The 26,870-nt window shown below is 47.0% G+C and overlaps 3 protein-coding genes and 1 long non-coding RNA gene across 6 annotated transcripts in view; 2 read left to right on the top strand and 2 right to left on the bottom strand.

Moving 5' to 3' along the window:
* SPOUT1 (SPOUT domain containing methyltransferase 1) overlaps positions 1-4,760 on the bottom strand; it is a 14,432-nt gene extending 9,672 nt beyond the window's left edge. Inside the window, exons 1-7 of one of the 2 annotated variants that reach the window (XM_019510605.1) lie at positions 4,532-4,563; positions 4,263-4,378; positions 2,833-2,872; positions 1,968-2,084; positions 1,117-1,276; positions 761-850; positions 284-333 (exon numbers count right to left, since the gene is read on the bottom strand). In XM_019510605.1, coding sequence (XP_019366150.1) covers positions 284-333; positions 761-850; positions 1,117-1,276; positions 1,968-2,022 — 355 coding nt within the window. In that variant the 5' untranslated portion in view covers positions 2,023-2,084; positions 2,833-2,872; positions 4,263-4,378; positions 4,532-4,563. Of the gene's footprint in view, positions 1-283; positions 334-760; positions 851-1,116; positions 1,277-1,967; positions 2,085-2,832; positions 2,873-4,262; positions 4,379-4,531 lie in introns of both variants that reach the window. The other variant, XM_019510604.1, reaches the window with a different exon arrangement.
* A 931-nt stretch (positions 4,761-5,691) lies between these two features.
* Positions 5,692-18,786, bottom strand: KYAT1 (kynurenine aminotransferase 1). 2 transcript variants are annotated; one of them, XM_019510606.1, is made up of 14 exons: positions 18,750-18,786; positions 16,758-16,880; positions 14,358-14,416; positions 13,975-14,125; positions 13,354-13,503; positions 12,768-12,854; positions 12,056-12,184; positions 11,226-11,346; positions 10,758-10,834; positions 10,320-10,409; positions 9,519-9,705; positions 8,667-8,743; positions 7,937-8,023; positions 5,692-6,917 (listed from the first exon to the last, which is right to left on the bottom strand). In XM_019510606.1, exons 2-14 carry the CDS (start codon positions 16,839-16,841, stop codon positions 6,849-6,851), a joined length of 1,368 nt encoding a protein of 455 aa, XP_019366151.1. In that variant the 5' UTR covers positions 16,842-16,880; positions 18,750-18,786; the 3' UTR covers positions 5,692-6,848. The 2 variants fall into 2 exon arrangements, with proteins under 2 accessions (XP_019366151.1, XP_019366152.1); XM_019510607.1 differs by lacking the exon at positions 18,750-18,786 and adding an exon at positions 15,268-15,553 and having other exon boundaries at positions 16,758-16,847.
* LOC109292933 lies at positions 8,031-12,741 on the top strand. The gene is made up of 2 exons (XR_002096208.1): positions 8,031-8,154; positions 12,559-12,741. It is a non-coding gene; the product is annotated as an uncharacterized LOC109292933 (long non-coding RNA).
* A 3,911-nt stretch (positions 18,787-22,697) lies between the features above and the next one.
* Positions 22,698-26,870, top strand: part of LRRC8A (leucine rich repeat containing 8 family member A) — a 33,577-nt gene continuing 29,404 nt past the window's right edge. The window contains exons 1-2 of the mRNA XM_019510609.1: positions 22,698-22,787; positions 24,453-24,578. The gene's annotated coding sequence lies outside the window, so the exon portion shown is untranslated. The remainder of the gene's footprint in view (positions 22,788-24,452; positions 24,579-26,870) is intronic.

Below are 26,870 nucleotides of genomic sequence, written 5' to 3' on the forward strand. Positions count from 1 at the left end.
TGGGGGGGGGGGGGGGGGGTTGGTTGATTTTGTGGGAAATTGCAGCCAATGCCAGATTTCCCAGTAATCATGGACAACACTGGTTTTCATGGTTTCTGTAAAATCCACAGAACCACAATTTAGGTAGGTCCCTAGTTATGCTAGAATGAAAACAGGCCGCTTGGCTAAGGAAGTAAGTTCATGAAGGGCTGAGAGTATAAAGTGGACTCATTAATCTGGGACAGGGAGGCCTGTAGCTTCAGGACGGGAACAGAAAGGGTAAGGGAAGACATCAAGACATTACCTGCAAACTGCAAATCCTGGTGTTTTGGAAAAAAAGATTTTCTCAGGTATCTGTGAAAAGAAAGACTTGAGTCTTAACAGTATCATTTCTAAGGAGTCCCAGTCTGAATTCTGAATAAAACCCACTATTGCCCCAGCTCTGGCCACACTTGAGGATGGTCAATGAATGCTGGTGTCAGACACTAGGACTTCCTTGTGCCCTCTGCCCCCCTTTCCAGAGTGTATTCTTCTGTGCATTAATGCAGGATTTTGAGTCATACTTGGGAGCAAAGCAGGCAAACTAAAATGGAACCTGCACCTCCAAATATGGTAGCACAATACAGGAGAAAACTGAATAACGGGGCACTTTACTAACTTTCTGGTTGTATTTTTCTAGTCACCAGCATCTCCTGTTGCCAGCTCTTATGCTGTCACATTAATAACTGTCCAAGTGCTTTAGCAGTGTGTATGATGTGTGAAGCCATTACACTGGACTTACTGAGGACATTCCAAGTACTGCAGAATCCGAGCCAGCTGCACACAAGCCTGTCCTTTCTTCCCAATTCCATGAAACTCCCCCTCCACACTCCTGAAAGAGAACAGACACGTTCTGTGACCCAACCAGGCCTCTACATAGCTCATGGAATCAAGACCCACATGAAACGCTATCTCATTGGTACTTGAAGAATTCGCAAGTATACAGTCAGAAAAAGAGCAACTTGAAAGAGAGCCTTGCCCTCATTACCAGCTCAGTTCTGACCAAAGCAAACAACCATCCCTCCATCTGAGAACTGCACAAAGAAACAGGAAACACAAAGAAAAAGTACTCAAGGAATAAGTTGGAATCACCCTTACCTTGAGCCTTCTTCTTCCTCATCAAATACCACAATCTCATCCACGCAGAAGATGGCACAGGCCCGGGCAATTTGCCCAGCCAGGTATGTCCGTAATGCCAGGGACTGTGCATTGTTCAGTATAGAGCCTGGCAAAGCTACACTAACGGTGTAGTGACGTCCTAGAGAAACAAAGAAGGGTCAGAGCTCTCCATGAAGCTTTGCTCCCATTTGCGTTATTCAGCCCTTTCTGCTGTTGAGATTTTAACCTCAGTGGTGTAGAGGCTGCTCTACGTTTGTACAATGCAACTTGAATCCTAATAAGAATTTAAAAGTGTTGCCTGGATACCAAGCTCTTTGAGGTGGTGCCCTTTGCAGGCTAAGGGCAACACACTTGTTAAAACCAATGGCAGGAGTCCAAACATCTTTAAAGGACCCTGCTTCTCATACAAATGGGAAAATTGCTTAAGAGACCCTCTGTGGGAAATGTCTAAAGGAGGATGCGATGGCTCAGTCCAGCTGGTTAAAAATTAGAAGATGGGCAACATTCTTCCTGCACAAATACTAAGGACTTCATTACAGGCAAGGATGGTGAGAGGTTAAGACAAGTAGAGGAATTATGATACATTGCAGGCAAGTACAAAGAAAACCATCTCCAGCAGAATTTTGTTGGTCTCTTTACTGACCACTTCTGCAAGGTGGAGCAGAGCTGTAAGGATGTATTTCACCTGCCAGGTGATTAACAAGTTCAGGCAACAAAGCTAAGAGAAGGTTGCTGCTTGAGATAGTTATTTCTGTCTATACAGTTGGTATAATTATCTGCCCCACTAACACTGGTTTCTCTTACAGAGCCCTCCTCTGATTAGGCATTACCTTTGTCTTCTTTAGGCTTTTCTTCCTCTTTTTGTTTCACCATTAGCTTCTGCATTCTTTGCTTTTCCAGTCTGTTCAACAACTTGATTTCCTTCCATTTTTTCTTTTCAGCCTTTTCTAAAAGAGAATGATCAAGAATTTAAACAATGCTATCACCAGAACTCAAGTAAATTCTCAACCTCCTATTTTAGGGAGGCTAGACAGAAGTGGGTGATGGCATGAGGGAACAGCCAGAGAAGAAAAAAATGTATTACACTACGTCAGGAACAGAGGGAATAGCAGTTATCAACAGTAACATAAAGTGACTGTTTTTGCTTTGCTGAGGGAGTGGGAAAGCTAGCTTCTTCACTCAGTTTTTTGTAAAAAGAAAACATCTTTATTAACAAACTGGGCATGATAGTAATAATGGTAATAAGCTGATGGAGAATAGGTTTAGGTTAGAGATCAGGAGGCAATATTTTACAATTAGGGTGGCCAAAATCTGGAACCAGCTTCCCAGAGAAGTGGTCCTTGCCCCTACCTTGGGCAAATTCAAGAGGAGGTTGGATGGATCACCTGTCTGGGGTCTTGTGAACCCAGCATTGATTCCTGCCTGTGGCAGGGGGTCAGGCTAGATGATCTGTTCAGGTCCCTCCTGACTCTAGCTACTATGAAACTATGAGCCGCTTTACATACAATAGTCCTTGAATAGCACCTTCTTATTGCCAGCTGGCCTACTTTGGCTTTGAATCCATGACTTTGAAATAAAACTGGTGCTCAATTCCAGTAACAGCCTGTCAAGTATAGCTCCTTGGCATGGTTTTAGTTTCTTTCTAGAACTGCTCAAAGCTCTATAATATGAGTATGAGTATGAGAAGATCCTTACTTTCTTGTTTCCATTTTCGCCAGTCGATCTTCTCTTCCCCCTAAAACAGAAAGGGTAAACCATGTCCATTCTATCAGCGGGCTAGTGAGGATCAGCCAGTACTCATGTTGCAAACGTATCAATACACTCCTCCCAAGGCAGACCAATCTGAATGAGCCAGGCACTGAGAAATACCCAGGTGAGTAAGAACGTAAGACCTGCCATTTACTGGGACAGGCTATGGGTCGATCTTGCCCAGTCTCTTGTGTCAGACAGAAGACCCCTGGGACTGTGGGGCTGTTTTCCTGCCCCTGGTCTGTTCATGTCTGCAGGCAGAGTATCGCTGGCAGTCTCTGCTGGCTCCTTGGACTCGTTTGAGGGCCAGTGGGCACTGAACTGTGTGCTCCTGCTTGATGCCCCCACTTGGCACACGTGTTTTGAGTCTCTAACTGGCACTCCCATCCTTATTTTTTTCATTATTTGTCCCAAGAACTGTTTTCTCCTTTCCCTTTCCTGTAGCCTCCCCGCCTAAGGGAGGCCAATGAGAGACTTGGTGGGCTGGGCCCACGTGTTTTTAAAGGTGGACAAATAAGCCTGTGTCACACAAAAGACCCCTGGGACTGCAGGACTGTTTTCCTGTCCTTGGTCCGTTCACGTCTCCAAGCGGAGTACCACTGGGCAGTGTCTGCTGGCTCTTGGGACTCATTTGAGGGCCAGTGGGCACTACCCAGTGTGCTCTGCTCGGTGTCCTCCCTTGGTGCACTTATTTCGAACCTTTGACCTTCACCAGCATCCCTGTTTTGTTCTCATTTGTTCCTGGAAATCAGTTGCCACTTTAATTCCAGTAGCCTCCCTTTCTGAGGAAGGTTTATAGGTTCACTTGGTAGGCTTTTTGCCCACAACCCCTTTAACCACAGTGGCCTGTGTCACCCAGAGGACACTTGTGAATGGACCAGGGACAGGAAAATGGCCCTGCAGTCCCCATCTCTGAGCAGCGTTCACTGGCTCCTTCCTTGGACTCATTTGAGGGCCAGTGGGTGCTGCCCAGTGTGCTCTGCTCGGTGCCCCCCTTGGAGCACTCGTTGTTAACCCATGACCTCGCTTCCATCCATTTTGTCTTTTATTTGTCCCAAAGGATCAGCGCTGTGACCCCTCATGAGGGGGGTTCATAGCTCTACTTGGCGGGCTTTGGCCCATGTTCCAGAACGACTTATGAAAAGGCCCGTGTCACGCACAGGGCCCCCAGGGCTGTTCTCCTGTCCCCACTCCATTCACGTCTCCTGGCAGTTTCACACGGCAGCGTCCACCGGCTCCACGGACGTGTCCAACAGCCAGCGGGCACCGTCCAATGCGCTCTGCGCGGCGCCCCCCACTTGGAGCGCTCATTCTGGACCTCAGACCATTGCTCCCATCCCCGTTTCCCCTTTCCTTTGTCCCAAGACATTAGTTACTTTCTGAGCGGCCTCCGGTCCTAAGCGAGGCTTCTAGTTCTCCTTGCTGGGCGACCGCCCGCGATGCCTTGGACGCAACAAGCGGGCCAGTGTCACAGGCCGGCAGGGCGCGGAGGCTGGAAGGGAGCAGGGCTGGGTCTGACGAGGCTGTTCCCCCACTGCCTTCTCCCCCTTGCAGCCTCCAGCCCTGCCGACCGGGGGAGGGTCCCAGGCTGGACAGCGCCCGGACCCCTCGCTCCAGGCCCGCCAGCACCAACCCACGTGCTCACCTCCGCACCCCGCGCCCGCTTGCCGGGAGCTTCCGCCATCTTGCTGCTCCTGCGCTTCCGCCCTGCTCTTCGCTGGCAGCTGATTGGTGGAGGAAAGCACGCATCATCACCCCCCCACCCGGCGAAGCGAGGGGCTGCGCGCTGCCTCTGAAGCTAAGCGGGGGCTGGCTAGTTCCGGGGCTGGATGGCAGACGGAAAACGGTGGAGCTTCACTCCAACAGGGAAGTCCTGCTTGAACCTCAGTGGCAGCGGGGCTGAGCCCAGGCACCAATCTCTTGGCGGGGCTGGCTGTGTACGCGCCACCCATAGTGCAGGGGGGGCTATGGGGGCGGGGGGAGATGCAAGAGGTCAGCAACTTCAAGGAAGATATATTTTAAATGCGGTACTAACCATTCTTGCTAAAACATAGGAAAAGGGGACTGGAAGGGGCCCCTCAGGGGCAGCTGGTTCAAGCCCCTGCTCCAGGCAGGCTCCCCCCTGTCTGAACCTTCCTGGGATGTTTCTGAGTACCTTCCCTTTCCACTCATGACAGTCTCCATCTTTTGAAACACAAGACACTTACTGCGCATTAGCCCAATAACACTGTGCAGTCATGTGGCAGTTACAAACTGTGCTAACAGCTGACTGCGCAGTGTTATTAGGCTAATGTGCAGTAAGCGTCACTAAACAACCATGCGCTGGCGCTACTGTGCAGTAACTCTAGTTACTGCAAGTTTAGTTAGTACTTTATTAAGCAAGTACTAAACTAAATGTGCAGCAGCTAAGTCGCATTCATGAATGTGTAGGTGTGCCCTCTGAGGTGTAAGAAGTACTTCACATTGTTTTGTCATTTAGCCAGAGACAATTTACGGCCAAGCAGGCAGGAGTCTCAGGAGTTACCCACTGTACTGTGCACCTGTGTATAGGGGGCGTGGGAAAACACAGGACTTACTCTTTAGTCTGGGCCCCATAACCAAAATCAGCTCTGAATCCACTGGCTCAGGTCTGCAAGATGATTTTCCCTCTTAGTTTCATGTATGTAGCTCTGACCTTGGCCCCTTGTGAATATCTCAGTGATATTAACTATAGCCCATTTGCAACCACAGGAAAATACTACTGCTGGCTACAGCTGAAGGTGGACTGTAGTAAACACCAAAAGCATTAAGCAGACGAACCCCTACTTCTGTTTGACCATTTTAGTCATCTAAATGTGTAGTACAAATGCTTCTCATTACAGTTACATACCGCTCTATCATGGTTTAAGATGTTGATTTACATGTGTTTACTTTCACATTAGCCCCCCCCATATTTAAATTAAGATGTTGCAACAGAGTGAATGATCAAAATCTAGTCCACGCTATATGAAAAATAATCCATTTCTCAAATGGGAGTGTATGAAAAACACAAGTACAGAAACCAGAGCCCTCTGCTGCTCTCCTCAAAGCCAGGCAACTCATAGCTGAATTTCTGTAAAGCACTGAAGATGTTGTTAGGCAACAGAAAGGGAAGCCAGGTCCCTCACTCTTACTTTCTTCCCACTGTATCTGATGTTGAGCATTTTTTGAAGGCCTAAAGCACTTGTTCTGCTATTTGGGAAATGTGGTGCTAGGTGCTGATAAAGTGCAGTTGATGGAGTTAGAAGGATAGATGGGCAGGGTTTCAAGTTAGACTTCTTGCTAGGACAAGTTTTCTAGATCACCTGGTTGTCCAGTTTGCAGTGATTTTCATCAGAGATGCAGAATGGTAGAACAGAATGGACCGATGGGAAAAGTGCTGCATTTACGGACCCCAGTGACCCAGGATGTCTGAGCTCAGCCAGTCAGCCTTGCTGTAATATCATTCAGTGCCATCTGGGAAACCTAGGTTCTGCTGAGATTCTGCCTGCACCACACAAGTGCAACAGCATGGGGAACTGCCCCCAAGAAGTCTAAGCCAGCTCTCTTGTCTCGTGATGACTTCAGAGGTGGGGAAAAGAAGATCCTCACCAATAACCTGGCAGCTGTTTGTGCTATCTGTCTTATCTGCTGGGATCCCAGGGTAAATAGATTGCTAAAGGCTTTAAAAATATAAATAGGAATTGTAAAGTATTTCCAGTGTACCTACAGGGTTGCCAGTCCTAGGGGGAAGTGGAACACTTTACGGTGACATAAAGCTTTGAACCAGGCCCAAGGGCTGACACCCATCTTGCCTGAGCAAACAAGAGAAGTGACTGAAATCCAGTGATGCAGTAAATAGCTAAAATCAAGACACTAAGCAAGAGTCTGTAGCCTAGTTGGCTGCATCAAAAGGAGCAGGGCACAGCAGATGGAAAAGAAGCCCTGTACTCTGTCTAGCGGGATCATGGACCAGTTTTCTTCAGCTTCCATTGCTGCAGTATGTCTTCTGCTGCCTTCAGCGTAGCTTCCTCCTAACCAAACATCAATCAGTCAGTACCAGCGGGCTCCAGTGCCCAGACCCTCCCTTCTCCACATTGCACAGTAAAATAAGAGAATGCGATATTCAACCCCCCACTTCTATTCTGCAACACCACAAATGCTACATATATGGGATCAGGAAGGGCAGCCACTTCTGTGCACAGGCCCAGCAATCTCAAAGCAGTAAGAGAGGCCATTTTGGCCAAATGCACAGGAGCAAAGCTCTATGCTTTTTAAGTTCAGTCTCATGCCTCTGGTGACTGTGGGAATATCTACCCTGCTGCCTTGATGCTCCCAGGGGGACTGTTCTCAAGCCACCCTAGTTCCCATCCCAGTGATTCTCAACCAAGGTGCTGTAACACCTTGGGGTGCTGAGAGATCCTTTTCAAGGTGCTGTGCAATATTAGCACCGTTAGGTATGCAAACACCTTCCCGTGATTCACAAGATAAACCAGATATTCCAAATAGGAATTTGTAGTTTGAAAAACATTCTGACCTGTTGTGGTGTGAGTTCTTTGAAACAGAAGAATTGCTCTATTGTTTTCCTGTAGTCAAACAACCAAGTTAAAGCTAACAGCTAGCATTTTCTGGGGACAGCTTTGAGTGTAACCAGTGGTTCCACTTACCTGTTCTGTGTTGTAAGCCCATGAATCAAGCATCTATCTTGACATCAAAAAAAGTCTAAGGTCTGCCCAAGCTGAATGGTCCATCAGCTAGCACAGTTAAGGCAGTCTACGTTCTACTGCCAACGGGACACAAGGGAGTGATGTGACTAGTGTTATGTCTGATGCCTTTGCCTGAAAGACTAAGTGCCTTTTTTACAATTGGGCTCCCTGGGGACAGCCTTCAGCACAAGGGTGCAGCTTGGTTTGCATGCAGGCATCTGGAACTAGGACAGGACACCTGAACCTCTCTGCAGCCTGGCCTGGCCCTGCCTGGTATTCACCTCATCACTGGAACAGTCAGTACCTTGACCCCACTTATCTGAGGTTGGCTCTCCCAGGCACCTCACCTTCACAAAGCAGAACCGGATGAAATGGTCAAAATTCCTCTTCTGCGCAGTGCTGTAGAAAGCAGAGACAGGGATGGCAGCTAAGCCCTAAAGGTGGAGCAGAGAAAGAGAACATGAGCTTGCGTTACTCCCCTCTCAGCTTCTGCAGAATCTCACATGACCTCTGATCATTAGAAGCCACATATCTGCACAAGGTTCAGCGCTCGCAGAAACTCCAGGTAAGTCTCACTTCTAGTGGCTTGCTCTTCTCAAGATTAGCGATAAAACTCTCAATAGAAGCCAATAGTTGCCAGGCAAACCTGATGTAATCCTCCTCTATCTTTCTTAGGTCCTTGGAGGACTCAGTACTGAAAGCCTCTGTTGTGACAGGGACTATCAGCATGAGGAGAGAATGACAGAGGTGTAACAAGCTGGTCACCTGGAGAAGGCATCACAGCGAGGGTAGGCGTCCTTGACTTCTGAGGCAGCTGGGCAGAAGGTGGGTATATGTACAGCTGGCTAATGTAAGGGAGGGCAATGATGAACTCTAGTAGACACCAGGACAGGGAAGAGGTTGCAAATTAGAAAAGGTGGAGCAATGGTAGCCAGTCCCTGAACTCTACAACAGCAGGACTAACTATTTCAAGTCAATGCACCACTGCCAGCACAAGCCTTGAACTGAACTGGAGCAAAGAGAATGGCAAGACCCACTCAGAATACAAACACCACAGAAAGAGACAGAGGTGTGTACCTTATTCTTGATCATCCACTTTACGAACCGAGAATCGTAGGGTTCCTCACGGTCAGGGAGATCAGGCACTTCAGCTTCTGCAGGACATGCACGGCAACATGGGCAAGGAGAATGGTGGCACAAATGACTCAGACGTAGATTTCCAAACCAGGCCAAATGACAATGAGAACTCAGATACCCTTGTTGGGCGAGTACATGCATCCATCTTCTCTAAGGACTTGAATTTAAACTGCATCAGGCCACAGGTGGAAATGCACATGGCCATTTCATCCTGTTACTGGGCAGTAGAGCACATTTGCTGGTCTTGTTTCAAAGGAAGCCCCAGACCAGGACAACTGATCATAGGCTACATTTATGCGAGTTTGTAGATGCTTGGGGGAGATGACAGCATCTGCCCACACTGTGCTCAATTTAATACAGTGCTATTAAGTCAGGACTACACTAAGCACTACATTTACTCACATACCAAATTCATGCTTTGTCCTTTCTTTTCCCTTCCTAATGAAAAGTGAGAAATACAGGGCACATCTACATGCACTTTAAATTTAATACCTCCAATATAAGGCATTAAGTAAATACACACTAGACTACGCTATTGCTCAGTAGAGCAAGCGCAAACTTTTGAGGTGACACTTAATGTGCAATAGCTTATTCTACCATGCATTAGCGTGTTAGCACAGTTATATACGCACCACTTTTATAAGCAATAGAATAGGCTACTGCACATCAAAGCACATGTGTAGATGCACCCACAGACTAGGTTTTGTTTTTTCCTAGACTTTGCAGGACCCAGTGCCCCAGTGGTGAACGTCACCCTTCGGTAGGAAGGCCAGGAGCAGGTGCCAGACTTACTGAACTCAGAGAGGTCTGCAATCAGGAAATAGGTGCCCTCCGGGATGATGGGCTTCATGCCCACGGCAAGTAGGCTTTGAACTAGCTGGTCCCGCTTCTGCTGCAGCTCCTGAGGCAGCTGGACAAAATAACTCTCTGGCTGCCCATAGCGCTCAAACTCTCTTCGAAGCCCTTGAGCCACTGCTTCCTGGAGGGAGAGAGGAACTCAAAGCCAGTGGAAAACACCCCTGAGTACGCTCAGATCACTCTCTGACAGGAACAGAGAGTTGTTCACGGTTTGCTAAAGACCCAAGAACTAGAGTTTTTCACTCTTTCCCAGATTCAAAGGGGACAAGGGGAGGGTAAAACTGTGCTGGGCCTGGAACTTGGCTTCCTGCCCATCATAACACAGGAAGCCTTCCTTCAACCCCAGAGACAGATCGTGCGTGGTACTTGAGCTGGAGTTGTACAACTCTGGCCCCTTCCTCCCAAGCATGCTGTGAGGGTGGGGGCACGTAGGGTCACAATGCATCCCTTTCTGTCTGTTTCCTGTGTTGGCAACGATCAGCTCTGCCACTAGCTATTCCTTTGCCATCTTAGGACCAGAGCAGACAGGAAACACTAGAACAGTTGTTGAAGCATCACCTGATTTGGTTTTCATATCCAAGGGAAAGGACAAGGTTGGTGCCCTAGAAAAGGTGCACAGTAGCAGAATGGTAGATCTGAGGACAGTGGCTCTTGCCTCCAGGCTCTGCATGTTTGTAGGCTGGCTGGGCGGAGGGACTATGGACACAAGAGCCTCCCCAGATGCATTCCCCTCACCTGAGCTGCTGTTGGGCAGTGATACACACAGTTCTGGTGGACAGTTTGGAGGTGTTTGACAAGATGATCAGGCCCCAACGTCCAGCCAACCTGTTACCACAAAGAGGAGAGAGCATTTGAGATCTATAGGCATCTTACCCCTGCTCACTTTACCTCCTGCCACTTCACCCTCTATCCCAGACAAGACTAGATTAGTCTCTAAAGCATCCTCTGGGGCCTCCAATCCCTCAGGTCTAAAGGCACGCTCACAGAGACAGAATCTCCCATGTTACAGTGGCTGGACAAAGCATCTGGCAGAGCAGTTTCAGGGAACAGGAAGCATCAATTTGATTTCCGTTCAACCTCAGTCACAGACTCTCACAATGGATCAAGTGAATCAGGGGGCAAAGGCAGAAAGGTTTTATGCACGGGAATTCTTCCACCATTCTACTTTGTTACCTTCCATCCTGTGGCGCTAAAGGTTTTTCCAGCACTTCCAATGGTTACGGTCCGATCCCACATGCCTGGCAAGCTGGCTGCCAATGGAACAAGAGAAGAGCTGCTGGAAGATCTTTCCGTGAACGACTTCACAGGTTCAATTAGTGTATTAGTGCCACAAGGGGACCCCTAGGGCCACTGCAGTTTGTACAGCCATTGTACAGTTCTAAAGGGCTTCTCATTCAAATGCCTCCAAGCACTTTCCGGGAATAGTGCAGTGGGAGCAAGAGGTACTATGGCAGAGCTGTATTAGCTCCCCTTAAATACCGAGTTCATTCCCAAACGCTGTCGGGGGAAGCAAGTGAAATACATTTGATTGGTCACTGTAATCCCACCCCCAAGCACAGCAGCACAGTGCTCTTTTTCTAGGAAGGAGATTTAGATCAAGAGGGTGCAGAGGCCCAGGTACCTGCAAGGCATTCCTCTTACCAATCCGGATATGCTTCTTCCCGTCATAGACCAGCCACTCATACACTTCATCACTGAAGCACAGGACATCGTGTTTCACACACAGGTCTGCAATAAGCTCCATCTCCTTCTTGCTGAACACCTATGCCAGGCAGGAGGGGGATTTTCAAGCCCAGCATTTCTTAGCCTCTGCTGTGGCTATCCTAGGAGTCTCCACATCCCACAGTGGGTGTCCAGGCTCAGTTCAAGCAGGGCTGTGAGTTCCACACTGTCAGCCCATTGCTCCCTCCTTGGAGCAGGTGCAGAGCTGCCAGGAACTGCCTCACAGGATGATCTCTCCCATCATTAGTGACACTGTCCCCGCCAAGTTACAGCAGCACCCTCTGCCCACAGGGACCATGCTGTCCCTCGCAGCATGTCCTCCCATCCAAATTCCATAGACAGGGATTCCCCTTCGGCTCTGGGATGAGACGCTCATTGCTAGAGCTAGGGATCTGATTGTTACCTCAGAAGATGCTCTCTGTCTCTCGGAAACGACAGATAAGGCTCTAAACCAACCCACCCCAAAGCAACAAGTGCAGTGTGCTAACACTGGGTCGTCCCTTGGGGTGCAACATTTCTCCCCCTTTCTTATTCTTTGTTCACAGGCAAGTGATACGACTTCTGTGAAACGGGACCCTCACTGGACCTTCTCAGGGGCACCCCTGACTTCTCTGCCTACCCAGTCCTCTCAGGATCTTCAGGCAGGAGAAGACTGAGGCACAATGCAAGTGCAGGCTCTAGGGAGACAACCAGCATTGGTTTCTTCAGTTCAGCACTTTCAGTCCTCTCACAAACACCGGCAGCATTACCTTCCCCAAGGGGTTGTTGGGTGAATTCAGGACAATGGCCTTGGTTCGCCTGGTAAACTTGGAAGCCAGCTCTGCTGGGTCCAGCTGCCAATCTCCACTGGACATCAGTTTTCCGGGTTCTGGAGTTTTCTGGAGAGGTCAGAGAGAGGGAGTTATGGTCTAAGAAACAAATGATGTCTGGAGATTGGGGTGACCTTACACTGTGCTCTGGCTAGGACTGTCTCTGGGTCTTTATAACAATATATTGCCCATTTTCTACATCTCTGTTTGAGTGTCTCAAAGCACTTTGCTAACAGAATGAATTAAGCCACCCAATCACACTCTTGTTGAAATAAGTCAATGTCATTGCCCTGATTTTAAAGATGGGTAAATTGAGGCACAGAGTATTGCAGTGTCCAGGCCCACGTAGTATAGCGATTCAGTGGAAGTGTCAGGAATGGAGCCCTTGTTCCTAGTTAGGACTGGCTGGAAAAGAGAGTTGACCTCTCATGTTTGAATTTTAGGGGGGGAAAAATCAACCTGAATCAGGATGAAAAGATAAAAAATGAGAATTTTCCTGTCCAAAATTTTTAACAAAATATCCCACTTCAGGGGGAGTGAAAGGGAACCAGCCCCTGGACTGCCTGATTCCACAGGGTGGGTCGGTCTACACATGCTGTTACTAAGATGAATACACTCCTTAAAATTGATGACTTGCTTTGAGTCCACTTACTGGTCGCAGTGGTATGAACACTGGAGTCCCCCCAGCCATCTTCACCATTGGCTCATAGCAGTCAAAGTAGGGTTCAATGATAATCACCTGCAAAGGACAAGAGGCAGCCTCAGGGATCTCATGGTCCTGCTCTCATCATTGCTGTGGGATGCAGGGAGATATACAGGGGGCAGGAGATGTCACTTCTAGATGTAAATTCATTGGTTTAAGTTGAAGGTCTCCAACCCCAAAGTAGCTGGGTACTAGGAAGAAGAAATGACTAATGTGGGCAGAAAAACTCTTTTGCCACTGTTGGAAATGAGAAGGTTCGTTGGTGCCCACTGGGCGATGCATTTTTTCCCCAGGAACCAAAACAGCGGATGGCTGAAGAGGAGTGGAATTTGCAAAACCCCTACTCTGCAGAAGGTTAGCTGTGAGGATCCTGCTCCGGGAACCAGAGAGCCCTTAACAAGCAGACCAGCCCTTCCACAGGATGGCCTGTATAACTAAACAAAAGCCTGTCTTTTCATGCCCAACTTCACTGTGCAGCAGCAGGACTAAATGCAGATGCCACGACAGTTGTTGTATAGCCAGAGTCCTCTGTTACCTCATCTCCACCATCGACCAGAGCCTGGAAACAACAGAACAGGGCCTCGTATGCCCCAACTGTCACCATTACATTGGTCAAAGGATCGATGTCTTGACCTAGGAGCTTCCCAAAAAAGCGGGCCAGGATGGTCACCAGAGCAGGGTGTCCCTGTAGGGAGAGACAGCACGAGTTGTACAACTCTAACTGGATTGGCCTCTTCAACGCTGTGGATGCATAAAGGCATGTAAGTAGCAAAACCTGTGACTAGTGGGCATAAGATGGAGGAGAAGGAGAGACATGCTTCTGCTATAGCCCTGATAGGTGAGCGATTAGGACACTTGCCTAGAAATCCAGAGGCCCATGTTCTTAGTCCTCCTCATCCAGCAGGGGTTTGAACCCAATTCTGTCTGCTCAAGTCTAGAGCACTTAACCCTGCTTTCCTTTTTACAGAGAGCATTCAGCATGAAGCCTCTTGGCTCCCCTCCCTCACAAAGAAGAATCAGGGACTCCCCAATCCACTTGCCCAGCCAGTGCATCTGTTCTACTTCCTCTGGACAACTGAGGTCTTTAGGAGCTGTCTGATTCAAAGGGTAGTGGGGAGAGCAGCAACTGCTGTAGAAGGAGGATGCTCTCACGCACAAAGACCCGGGTGTACTGGTGCAGCATGGCATTCTCTCCGCTGACAGCCTTCACAAATGCCTCCTTCACAAAGTCTGGTGGAGGGAAGTCAGGGAAGCCCTGGCCAAGGTTCACAGTTGGGTAAGTGGCAGCCAGTTTCACAAACTCCACCCTGCAGAGAACAAACTACAGAGAATTAAAGGGATTCAGGCAGCCTGCCTAGGCACAGCCCTGCTCTGACTAAGATCTCTTTGTATAAAAGAGAATAGGTAATTTCTGCCAGGCATGCAAGGGGTGGAGCTAGCATTATCTCCTTGGCCTGCATTTGTGCTGGTTATATCTTATGTCAGGCTTCCAGAGCATGCTATATTTCACGTTTCCTAACTCCAGTCAGGCAGACTTACCAGACATTCTTGTCCAATCCTTCCAGCCTCTGAGCTTGAACTGACCTTGACATTTTTGCCTACAGGAAGGAAGGGAGGAAGAGTGGGAGGGAGGAAGGGGGGGAGAGAAGAAAAGGAAGAGAGAAATGGACAAAGGGAGAAGATAGAAATGGTTAAATGCTTTCACTAACCCCAAGATGGACCAAAACCTGAGAGAGCTAGGCACTGTATAAACACAGAACAAAAATGCAGGTCATTAACTTACAACCTAAGTACAAGATAAAAGACAACAGGTAGATATGGAGAAACAGACAAAGAGATGATCGTGGTCAGCAAGATGGGCTGTGGTCTAAGCCTACTATCTTCGCCACTGGTGTCAACGTTTTTGTAGGTATCGTTGAAAAGGGAGTTTTCAGGAAGGTTTTGAAGGAGGACAATGAGATGGCTTTGCAATGTCTAGGTGGAATATGACAGACAGCAAAGGAGGAAACACAGACACTTATTTGAGAAGTTAAAAAGGCAGTGATGAAGACTAGCACCAGTGGCCAGTCAGCAATTTCCATAGCATGAGTAAAACCATCAACAGTGTAGGGAAGCCCATAAGAGGCCTTGAAAATAGAAACAAGTAACTAACATTCCATACAAAAAGGGAAGCCAGTCCAGGGATGCACAGGGAAGGATGAGATGGCCAAAGTGATAAGAAAATGTTTGCCACAGCATTTTGCATGGATACAAATGGGACAAGAGAAGATTGGAGACATAACATAAGGAGATCTTAGATAAAAGTGGGGTGGTCAGGAAAGGTTGTATGTTAAAGGTACTGCACAGAGAACTGTTTTTTAGGTAGGAAGCCAGGGAAATGTTGAGTCCCTTCCCTATCCCCACACAAATGCTTACCAATCTCTCAGCCAGAGAACACATTCCCACTTACCTCCTTCTTGTTGCAATTTCCAGTGAGCTGTGCCATCATTTGATAAGTGGCACAAAGTGCCTGTACTTCCCTCTGGGGCACCAAGACGGTTCAGTGGCTTTAGCCCCTCACTATTAATTTCACAAGTAAATCATTGGGCAGGATCTCTTTGCTTCTGGAAGGAGTGGGGGAGGCTGGGCTAATGATCCATCTTGCATAATGCATGGTGCTGAACTCTGAGCTCTTTCACTGCTGCCAGTGTCCAGCACCAAGGGATGCCACACACTTGCCTGCTGCTGTATCCCTTCTGCAAGAGTAAATTGTTTAGAAAGAGGCCAAAGCTTAGGACTTCTCCCACACACTTTTTCCTAGCTCTCTGTGAACAAGCTCCCAGATGTGACTACTGGCAAGACGAGGAACCCGCACTGTTTTTACTGGGAATACAAGGAGCAGTGACTAAGCAGAGGAAACTGAGAACCCTGCAAGTAAAAGCAAGATGAAGATTAAACATTAATGGCTCTAGCATTCTGTTTTTTTTGCACTCATTTGCAAGAAAAAGTTCTTGGCAGCACTGCCCTTGGGTCAAGACTCAGAACATTTTGTTCCACCAGGAAATAAAGTGACCAGTGGTCAGTAAGAAAGAGGTGTCTTGAAGTAAAAGGATCTGATTCTCAGTAAAGATGTCCTTGTCCCCAACCACTGGGAAAGAAAAATCACATAAATCTCACCCTTTCACTACACCTGCTTCCTCTTTTCTCAGGCCCAGCTTAGATCAGCCATCCCCCCATAGCTGCAGAACAGAGACAGCTGCTGTCTGGGTTTGGCAGTAACTTTACCATGGCTGACGACCATGTAACTTTGGAGTTAGTCAGCTCACCTGGTGGCCTCTGAATTTAATTCATCAAGAGAGAATAGGTCTGTGTTCAGTAAGTTATCTCATTAATTTCATCACACATTCCCAAAATGAACAGTGTATCTCCTTAATTGTAGTTGAGGTGGCAGAGGAAAAGAGATGATTATATGGCTTAAGCACAGAGATGGGAATCAAAAGGACAGATTCTATTCCTGGTTCTGTGACAGACTCACTGTGAAATCCTCAGTAAGAGATTCCACTGCTCTGTCCTTCCTCCCTGGATAATAATATCCCCCTAACTTGTAAAGTGCTCTAAGATCCTTTGATGGTGCAAAGACATCTCAAGTATTATTTCTGACAAGGTCAACCTTCTTAGGGATCCACAGAAACCTTTATTCCGCATTAGACAGCCTGCTCTTGTGCCGATTAGCTGTTTCTTTTAAAAGAGACACCATAAAATACAGGGTAGTTGGATGGAAAAGAGTTTGCAGCTATGATACAATTTCTACAATGCTACTTCTGCCACTGCTAATGCTACCAGTGTACTGGAAAACTGAACTTTGTGTTACAGGCTTACTTGGCCCCAAAATCTCCTGAAGGCTTGAGCCAGGAGTTGGCCTACAGCTCGGAGAAATGCACAGTGCTGGGAGTTCAATACCTTGCCAATAGAACAGCTAAATTCAGCACTGCTCTTCCTCCTCCAAAGGAACTGGCCCAGAGATAGTCCAGCTCTCCTGAGCATGCCACAGCAGCCACTGACTCTGGTCCCAAAGGCACAAACCTGCATTTTCCCCAAGATAGAAAAAAAGGATGAAATCAACAATTCCACATGATTGCTGACACAAAGCAAAGACTCCTTTAATTATAGAGTCCTGCCCAGGGCTCTCATTTAGTTTTGGTGGTACTCTAGTTACTCTACATTCAGATAGTTGACTGTCTGACTCTGCCATCATCTGTTAGTGGGAGAAAGAGGACAGGAATAAAGTCTTATGCAGGATAAGAGGGACGGGAGAGGGATGAGATGTCTTTACTTCACAGTTTAATAACAGACACTGGACCATTCTTGGGTTCTATGGCACAGACAAACCCAGGATTACATAGCAGGGCTCAGTCACCAGCTGAGGGCTGGGCTGGGCATTAAGGTGCACAGTTCACACCCAAAGTGGTTTTATGTTCAAGGCCATAGCAGAAGCAATCCTGGCACAGCCTGTTAAATTCCAATGATACCTGCAAATTCTGCTAAATACCTTGTCACAAGGATATGCAAAAGGACAGGTAGTCTGCAGCTCCTGCTGCCGCCTTCTCCTACTAATTTCAGGCTTTCAGCAGTGTCTGGTGCTTCTTTGTGAACATCCACCCATCTTCTTCCCTTCCTTCCTTCTGGCTAGTTAAGGACAAAATCATGGCTGCCTTCTACACTCCCATCACAGATATCACTTAAAATCACAGTGTTGGAAGATACTCCAAGGGTCATCTAGTCCAGTGGTTCTCAACCTTTTTTGTACAAAGACCTGTTTGTAAACATTGATGGCTAGTCCTGACCCAATGCCCTTCACTCCTGACCCACTGCCCCCGGACCCAGCTCCCAGCTGCCCAGTGTATGGGGCAGGGGATGGGGGTGTGGGAAGGGGCAGGTGTGGGACATGGGGGCCCCAAGCAGCTCCTTGCCAGGTGGAGCTCTGCCAGCCCGCAAGGGAAAAGTCACGGTTTCCCAAGTTTTTCTCCTTTAAAGGCAAATCCATTTTTTAAATTTGTTGATCCATTTTTAAATGTTGTCCACAACCCTTTCATATATTCTTGCAACCCATTTTTGGGTTGTGACCTACAGGTTGAAAAAATGCTGATCTAGTCTAACCTCATGCACAGATGCAGAACTGGCTACAGTATTGCTAAACCACCCCAGCCAGATGCTGATCCAACCTCTTCCTGAAAACCTCCAAGGAAAGATTTCACTGTTTCCTTAGGCAGCCTGTTGCAGTGCCCAGATGTACTGCCACTTGGTTTCAAGTTACAGGGCTAAGGTGCTGATACTTGGTGGGATGTGGGGGTGTTAATCTAAACCACAAATAACAATATTATAATGCAATTCAGGGCAGTAGGTAGGTTACTAGGGATCCTGCAGTAGCAAATCTTGTGGACAGGGGGAAGGCTATGTAGACTTAGACGCAGCTAGTGTCCATTAATTTGGGTATATTTTTTTCAGTTACACTGAACTCCAGAGGAGAATGAAGCAAGCAGGGATGTCCTTTATCTGTGCAGTGTAAGCCTGAGCACAAAAGTTTCATGTATTACACATAGCAGCAGTACACAGCCTGCTCAGATCACCCCAGGAAAAGGTCACTCATGATTATTTCCTACTACCCTTCCCACATAACAGTAAACACAGCCTCCTTTGTCCTCATGCTTTTTGTGCTTGTTCTCTGCATCAGTGTCTCAACCAACAGAGAACAAGTGCTATTAGTAAGATTGAGCTGTAAGAACATGCCAGCAAGGACGCTGTTTGCACAACTTCCTTCGCTGGAAGCGACAGCACAGGAAACATTCTCATTGCGACTCCACGATAGGACAAAAAAGGAAACAACCAGAGGTCATCTGCAAACACAGACTAGTGCAAGCAGTTCTTAGAAGGGAGAAAGGTAAATCAACTTACACCAATCTATGCAGGCTGTCTCTCTGCAGAGTTCAGCCCCCCCCCCCGTTCTCCCTCCCAGGCACAGGCTTTCTGATTGCTCCCTCTGCTCTTGTGACTTCCTGGGAGGAGCTTCAGGACAGCTGTTGGGCTAGCTGCAGAAGAGAAGGAGCTGAGGCTGAATGAGAAAGGAAATGTCTATAAGGGTGAAAGGTAATTTGGGGTTCCAGTCTCAAAGTTGCCTATCTGGAAATTTCCAGTTTGTTTGCAACAATGGTCAACTGAGGAGCCCAGTCATGTTCAAAAGGGGCAAACAGTCTGGGTTCCTAAGTGCTTTAGCTACAGAGGAAGGAAAATGTCCTGGTGCAGTAGTAAGTGTGTCTACATGGGCACTTCTACCAAGATAACTTTAGCAGGTAATATTTCTGGTAGGGCTAGAGCAAGAAATTTCCCTGTGTCTGATGTAAATCCTTGGTCACTTCTGAAAACAAGCCTTAAAAGCTTCTAAGTAATTTCGGTGCTTTTGAAAATAGCACTTCAGATGACTGATATTATAAGACTGGATAACAAGGCAAAGGAATGAAAGGCAAGGGATTTTTACTGGGTATTTCAGAAGTTAATTTTTTGGCTACATATAATGTGATCTGCAGTGGAATCCTTGGATAATGTCTCTCGTCAGGACCATATTCAGATGGTAGTCCGAAGAACTGGGATTTTATCAGGGGATAAGGGTTCATAATGATATGGGAATTATAATCCCTAACTTTAATTTACCAGAAGGGATGGAATCTAAAACAGACTCTGAAAGTGATATTTGGGCCCAAGTCAGTCCTCTCTTTGCTTCTGTTTTCCATAAATACTAGGATCTCAAAATGTTTTACGTACATTCGCGAATTGGGTCTTGCAACTCCCCTGGGAAGTAAATAATTATTCTTTCCTTTTTACAGATGGAAAAAAAAATAGGCATAGGGGAAAGTGACTGTTTTCAGCTGTCAGTACATCTGGGAGAGAACTGGGGATTGATTAAGGTCTCCTGGCTCTTGCTTCTGTGCTTGTTACTATCTGACTGGCCTAAAAGACATTGCAGATGTGACCCACTGAGAGAGGTAAAGTGTTTTTTTTTATTCAGCTGTCTTAAAATGATTTGATTTCTTTTTAAAGCTTCTTGCTAGCTCAAACATCTGAATAAACAATTGTGAGAAAAAATAGTGGTTGTTTAAGATTCAGTGTCCCTGCGTATTCCATAAATGATGGAAAGCACGGACAAATAGCATCTGGGTGTCCACCAAGATGTGCAAGGAAAGACGCTGGCTAATAGTTCTGGACTAGATGAGGTAAGCAACATTAGAAAAAAACATATTTCTAGACCTCCTTTATACATCATAAAAAGAAAAGAAACCCATCCTCCTTCTTAAAGACATACTGAAAATAATAATAAAAATGATATATGTATGTGTGTATACACACACACATAATAGTGCAATGAACTAGCTTATGTGTCTGAACACCACTGTCCCCTAGTGAATGGAATCAGAGCTATTTAGCTGCATGTCATGCAGTCTGTAATGCCAATGTGTAGTGCAGCATCCTGGTGAATGTGAAGTTCCTAGAAAGCTACAGATATATCTTTTACTATGGAAATAATAACCGGTGAGTGCCAGTTATAATCTGCTACTCCCAAGCACTTACTGCAATCACTCACAACTGCCTGGTTTGCCTTGAAGATTACAGTGAATGCCTTTGAACTCTCCTTTATGATCTTTTTTTGAATGATGCTGCCTAACATTTCAACATGAGTCCGCCTAATGAAAATAACCCCTGTGAATCCGCCTGATTTTACTGATGCTGCAAAATTACCATCGGACACAGTCGCCGTCTAATAATTATGTTTCTATTCATGGCAACAGTAAAACAAACATTACATTCGCAAATGGCCTTACACTGGTAAACTATTGTCATAGAAATCTAATGAGGTTTTACAAATGTTCCGCTTTGGTAAATGGATGTGGATTGGTCTTTATATGGCCCCAAGGGAAAAGCTGTAAAACATGCAGTTGAAATCAATTCCTCCCTCTTAATGTAAACTCTCCTCAAAATCACTGATTGTCCCAACTCTATTTTGAGAAACCCTTTTATATATGACAGCATTTACTAGGATTACTCTAGAGATTTGAAATTTAGATATCCATCTGCTGAGGGGCTGAGGCCCAGATCTACAAAGGTAGTAAGCACCCAACTCGTATTTAGATGCCTAACTTCCCATTGTGTTAAGGCACTGACATACAAGCTATGGACCTAAATACCATTGTGCATCAAAGCCTGCCTCTCTGTTGGGACCTGGGTATAAAATGATACCAGAGCAGAATGGACGTGGTGTACACCCAGTTTGTACCAGTGTGAGTGCGTGTTCAAGGTTCAGGGAAGACGATGATCAAGCCCAGATGGTGTACCTTTCTTTCCCAAGTTAAACCACCCATTCTACCCAAGGTAGTATTTACAAAAATGAGCTGGGCAGGTTTTAAACACTGAACTGCTAAGAGAAGAGTATATAAAGAACAAAACATTTTGGTCCTGTGAGAAATGTTACTGTTATTGAAACTTTAAAAGTCTTTAAGTTAAATATATATCAATATATTTAAAATAAATAAATACTTACTTGTGGTTGGACTTTGGCTTCCGTCTACAGCTCAGAAAGGACCCACACCTGTTCACATTGGTATCAATGGCCAAAATTCTCTTAACTTCAAGGAGAGAACAACCTGGCCCTAAATAAAAAGAAATACATGACAAAGAGGTTTACCAAAGAGCAGTTACATCTCAGCATCCTCTACACCTATAAGCATAAATGTGATGCACAATGGAATCAACCAGGTAAATAAATTATTCTGCTTTGTGTTTTACACAGTACTGAATATGCTGCCTGCCTTTAATACAACTTAAATGGGGCAGGGCCACTGGCACCCCATTTGTGTTTTTACTCTGCACTCAGAGCTCTTCACTGATGTCACATAAATCACGTATGCCTGAACAAAACTTTAGGGCTTGTTCTTGAGCTCTTGCATCTTTGCTTCCTGATTTCTCTCTCTGAAAGAGGAAGGTTAAACAAGGACAACATGATCTGTAACAGGGCATCACTCCTGCCTTATCAGGTATACATGCTTTAAATCTGAGTTGCTTTCACTGTGAATTAAGAGATCCTTAAAACAAGCCAGGTTATGAAAAGGTAGCGGCAGTTGATAGGCACCTGGTGTTTTGTGTTGCAGGGTCATTTACTAACCAAACTCCAGGGTCGCCCCCTGACGTTGACGGGGCATGGCTGATTCAATCCACTTATGTCTAGTCTGAGGGGGGTGCAGCCCTCATCTGCCAATCTGTGAATTCTGCTAAACACCTTGTCACAAGGGCACAAAAGAGGAAGGGAAGTGAGGGACACAGAGGAGGAAACTGTTCTCACTAGGAGCAACGTTTGAAAGGCAAAGGCCTTGGGATGGAGAGCAGCAGGTGATTCAAGGCAAAGGAAATGAGGGGGCAGGGGGTGCTGTACACCCACATAAATCAAAGCCTTGATCCAAATGGCCTCTTTTGATACAGGCACCCTTGGGATGAAGGGCGCTGGTAGGATTTGAACCCAGGACCTTAAGGCATTAAGTCCTTTCTCCTCTAGGTTACTTGGAACCCACGAAAGACAGCCCATGAGGCTATAACGCGAGGGTCCTACGGCTGCCTGGGCACTGCTAAAGAGCACACGCGCCCCGGGGCGGGGGGAGGCGGTCGGAAACGGGCTGATCCCTTGGGGAGATTTTTGACAGCTCGAGGAACAGTCCCTTTAAGGCCGTGCCCCACTCAAACATGGCGGCACTCACTGGCCACGGTCAATACGTCTGCCCGGTATAAAGGTGGCGGGTCCCGTTACCCTTCCCTTCCTCAGGCCCCCGCTGGGGAAAGCTGGCGGCAGCCATGTTGGGAGGGATGAGGTCACTTCCGGGGCGGGGCAGCACGAGTGGTGCAGTGAGGGGCAAACAAAAGGAGCTGGGGCAGGAGCCGGGCGGGTGCTGCCAGGTGCGTGCGGGGCCGGGCTGGTCCCGCCGGGGGAGAGCGGCTACGGCCGGACCGGGGAGGGGGGAGGAGGAGCTGGCGAGGCGAGGCGAGGCGAGGCTGGCTGGCTGGCTGGCTCGGACGCGTGCGAGCCGGTTCCCGGGTCCCGGCAGCGAGGCGGGGCCTGCCCGGCTGCCGCGGCCCCGGAGTGGGGGGGGCTGCGCCCGGGGAAGTGCTGAGTAACCCGCGCTAAAGCCGTTCCCCGGCCCGGGCTGCGGGCTCGGAGTCGGGTCGGCCCGTGAGATGCGCTAAGGACGCGGAGGGAGGCTCCCCTCCCCTCCCCTGCAGGGTCCGGCGGGGAACAGCGCGGTGCACTCAGGGGAGGCCTTGGCCGACCTCTGGGGGAGCAGAGAGCTCCCTGCCCTGCTCCTCTCCGTGGCTAGCGCAGCCACGCATGGCCGGGGTTGGTTTTCCATCCCATGTCCTGGGGAGCGGTTCTCCAGGGCTGGGGGTGCGATGTGGCAGATGAGACACAGGCGGGATGTGCGCAAGTTCAGCCACAGGGTTGCCCATGCTGGGGGTGAGCTGCTGCTGAGGAGAGGTGATGTGAGACATGAAAGTCAGCGGGATCTTTGCTTGGTAAAGGGAATACTTACAGGGTCTGGCATAGGCAGTTCTCTAAAGTCCCCAGGCTCAACTATAATAGTGGTTGTTACTACGGCAGCATACTAGTCACGTGATTACACTTCACATGGTTTGGGATTTGGGGTCTTGAGTACCTTCCCCATTAACTCTGAAAATCTCTTTCCTCATAATCTCTTCCCTTCCAGTCCCACTTGGGCTGGACACATGCTGAATCCCTCTCCCCTCCTTCCAGAACCAGTTAGTTCACTGTGCAGTGAGATGAAGGAGCACTTCAAGCCTTGGTCTGCTTCCTTGCCTGTGCTTCTGGCTGTCCTGGCTCAGAGGCTACAGGCAGTGAAAAAATCTTAAACCTTAACCCTTGCATGGAACTGCATTTGTCACCACTTGACCCAGCCCCCAATATTATTATATTGGATGAATAATATAAACATAATCCTCTGTGCATGTGTTTTAGTGGGACCAAGCAAGCTACGTTTATAGTTTGAAATTAAGGCAATAAAGAAAAGCTCATACTCTTTGAGAGAGTGGCTTCAAAGTTGGCTGGCTGGAGAGAACCTTAGTGGGCAGAGGCTGATGAGCTGACACAATCCTGTTCTTCATCTAAAATGCTCTAAAACCTTAGGACCCAACCCCTCTAGTTTAAAATAGTGAGGATTAAGCTTATGTGCCTGCCTTTAAAGGGAACCTGCCTCCCAGCAACTAGATTCCATTATGCTATGAGAGGGTGCAGAAATGTTTAGCATGTTCTTAAACACTTGCAAATCTACTTTGGCTGAAATCTTCAGAATAAGAAATCCTCGGAAGAATCCTGGCTGATGCCTACTTAGGCTGCCTCCTAAATTTCCCACTGTGGTACTGCTCTTTCCACCTTTCTTAGGGGGTCTTTTCCTGGATCTTGGCTCCCCTTTCTAAGCGCTTCCCCTTCCGCACTGAAACTGATCCACCAGACACCCTTTGTAGAAGGGTGCTTCAACTTTGCTATTCAACCTGCTTCAACTTTGCTATTGTTACCTTCTCTGCTGATAAGACTTTATTTAATTTCAGGGAAGCTGTTCCCATGGCGTGTGGGGAATGCAGTGTTTCAGCACGTGGTCAAGACCTGGCACGCAAGGACATCCGCCCTTTCCAACACAGAGAACTGAAGTGCAGATAGCAGAACCCAGCTGTGAGGTAAGGGCTGTAGTATAGCTCCTGTGTTGGGAGATGTAGTGACACGCATCTTGGAATGGCAGCACTTGAGTGTTAGCTCTCTAACTGTAGCTTAAAACATGCAAGGGTGGATATGAGCAATGGCTGTACAAGACCAGATGGAAGTGTCTCTGCCAGCTGGTGCTGAAGAGCAGTAGTAGTACATTACATCTCTTTACCTTTGAGGCACTGCTTGAAGATGGAAGGAATCATGGAACTGAGCATCATTCAAATTGCATTTTAATTGGTACCTTCAACTACATGCTCAGTTCCCAGTCATATGTATATGGATCCATTCTCAGACAAACAAAGCAGATGGTCTTTCAAGGCGTATCCTAAAAAATACCCTAGTGACAACCGCATAGCCAAGGGATTTGTTTTGAAAAGCAAACACTCTTCAGTTTAATAGAAGGTCTGTTTTCTTAGGGACCCAGGTGGTTACTGCAGTACAATGCAGGCATCTCCTGGTCAGCTCCAGGTCATAAACTCCATGGGGAGGCATGGTTTAAGGATGCTGGGGTTGGCATGCTGTCCACTTGAAGTGAATACCTTCTGCAGCTCAGCAAGTAATTTTTCAGCCAGTTTGAAATCTCAGAGACTAGCTCCAAGAATATTCTGCCTGGTTGCTCCTCCATTACAATAGTGGTGAAAGCAAATACAAAATCTTTTCCTCCAAGTGAGCTACTGGTCCCAGGGGTGAGAGATTCTGTTCTGGGTGGTTAGAGATGCTATGCATTGCATTTAGTGGCATAGTCTGTAAAGAGCTGATCTGAGGTAGCTGGTAGAGCACTGGAAAGAATGTAAATCTTGATTCTTCATACTTACTGCATTCTGAATAGAATTTAAGTGCCAAGAGGACATTCTATAGCACTTAGGTCCCTTATCTCTAGCTGTTAATCTTCATTAAATAACAATTCCTTAAGGAAATCCTGTTTCCAACTGAGGTTGGGATAACCCTGTTTTGAAATGTAGGTTGCCTAAACTCTTTTAACAAAGCAAATGATCGAGCATTTGGTGTCCCTAGTAATATAACAATCCCTGAGTAGGGAGAAATTGTCTCTGGTCTAGGTAATGGTCATTCTAAATTACAGTACAGCTCAGGTGCACAAATCACTGGGTATTTCAGTCATGGTCTACTCCCACAGTACTGCAGGTTTGGTTTTGTTTTTCAGTTTATCACTCTGGTGCCTTACTGGGGCTTGGTGGAAGGATTTTGTTTCAAGCAATATTTGAAGGAGAAAGGAAACTGGCAGTCGAGTACTAAATTGATCATAAATGGTGGTCAAAGAGACTAAATGGGGAATTATGAAGGAAGCATTGGTGGAATGCAGGCACTAGGAACTCTGCAAAATAAACACAAACCTTTATGGAAATATAGCATGTGACGGACCCAGACCACCTGTATGATATGGCTGTATGATACAGAAAGGGTATTAGGATGAGCCTTTGCACCTGCATTACTTCTTTCTAAAATGAGACTGAGCTGTGTCAAAGGCTTGATACGTACAAACAAGCTGTTATGCCACTAATTTAACCCTAGTCTTCATATAGAAGATGCACAATCTGTTGAAAGCTTCCAGAAAGCTTTCTTTTAAGCTTCGTATGCCTTATGCAGATTGTATTGCAACTCGACTTTCAGCTGCTCTATCTAGGTTGTGGAATCTTATTTTTGGTTCTTTTTGCTATTGGACAGCATTTGAGATTAAAAGCTATTCAGTCATAGCCTCGCTGCTGTGAAAATGCACTTCTGCTTTTTGTACTAAGCATTATCAATGCTCCATATAAAATTAGACTTGCACTTCACAGGAAGTAGCTTCCTGTAGATGCTGCTCACCTGTGTGCACGGTAAGATATTGGGGACAGGATTAGATAACATGCTCCCCTCTAGAGTCTTGTCCTCATCAGCAGCTGGGTGACAGTTGAGGGACAGGTAAGTTGTGATTACTGCTCTCTGCCTGGGAGAGGTCTGGCAGTGTTCCAAGCTTGGTATTGCAGTTACTGGAACTGGAATACTTCGGATATCTGTCCCAGAATAGTTCTGATTTTAAAGGCAAGACCTGTTAGAATATAGGGCAAGCAGGGGATCAAAATATGTGTCTTGTCTTTGACTGACAGTTTAAATGCTAATATTTGCTGGCATGTCTCAGTTGTTTCTCTCCCTCTTCTCCTTTGCTTGTGTTCCTTCTTTAGTGTTTCTGCAGTTTTTCTGGGTTACCATTGTTGTCTTCATTCCAAGTGTGTCATTTGTCTTGGTTGATAGATAATGCGAGCATC

Source organism: Gavialis gangeticus, unplaced genomic scaffold (genome assembly GCF_001723915.1).
Source record: "Gavialis gangeticus isolate Ggan-Ray unplaced genomic scaffold, GavGan_comp1, whole genome shotgun sequence".
In the NCBI taxonomy this organism is placed as follows: domain Eukaryota; kingdom Metazoa; phylum Chordata; order Crocodylia; family Gavialidae; genus Gavialis; species Gavialis gangeticus.

Bases quoted from the DNA above. Each gene is read 5' to 3' on its own strand.
- KYAT1 (XM_019510606.1), bottom strand. From the start codon at position 16,841: ATGCTCAGGAGAGCTGGACTATCTCTGGGCCAGTTCCTTTGGAGGAGG. The intron at 9,706-10,319 runs GTGAGGGGAATG...CTCTCCCTCCAG, and splicing joins ACTGCCCAACAGCAGCTCAG to GAAGCAGTGGCTCAAGGGCT. The intron at 8,024-8,666 runs GTACACACCTCT...CTCCACCTTTAG, and splicing joins AGTGGATGATCAAGAATAAG to GGCTTAGCTGCCATCCCTGT.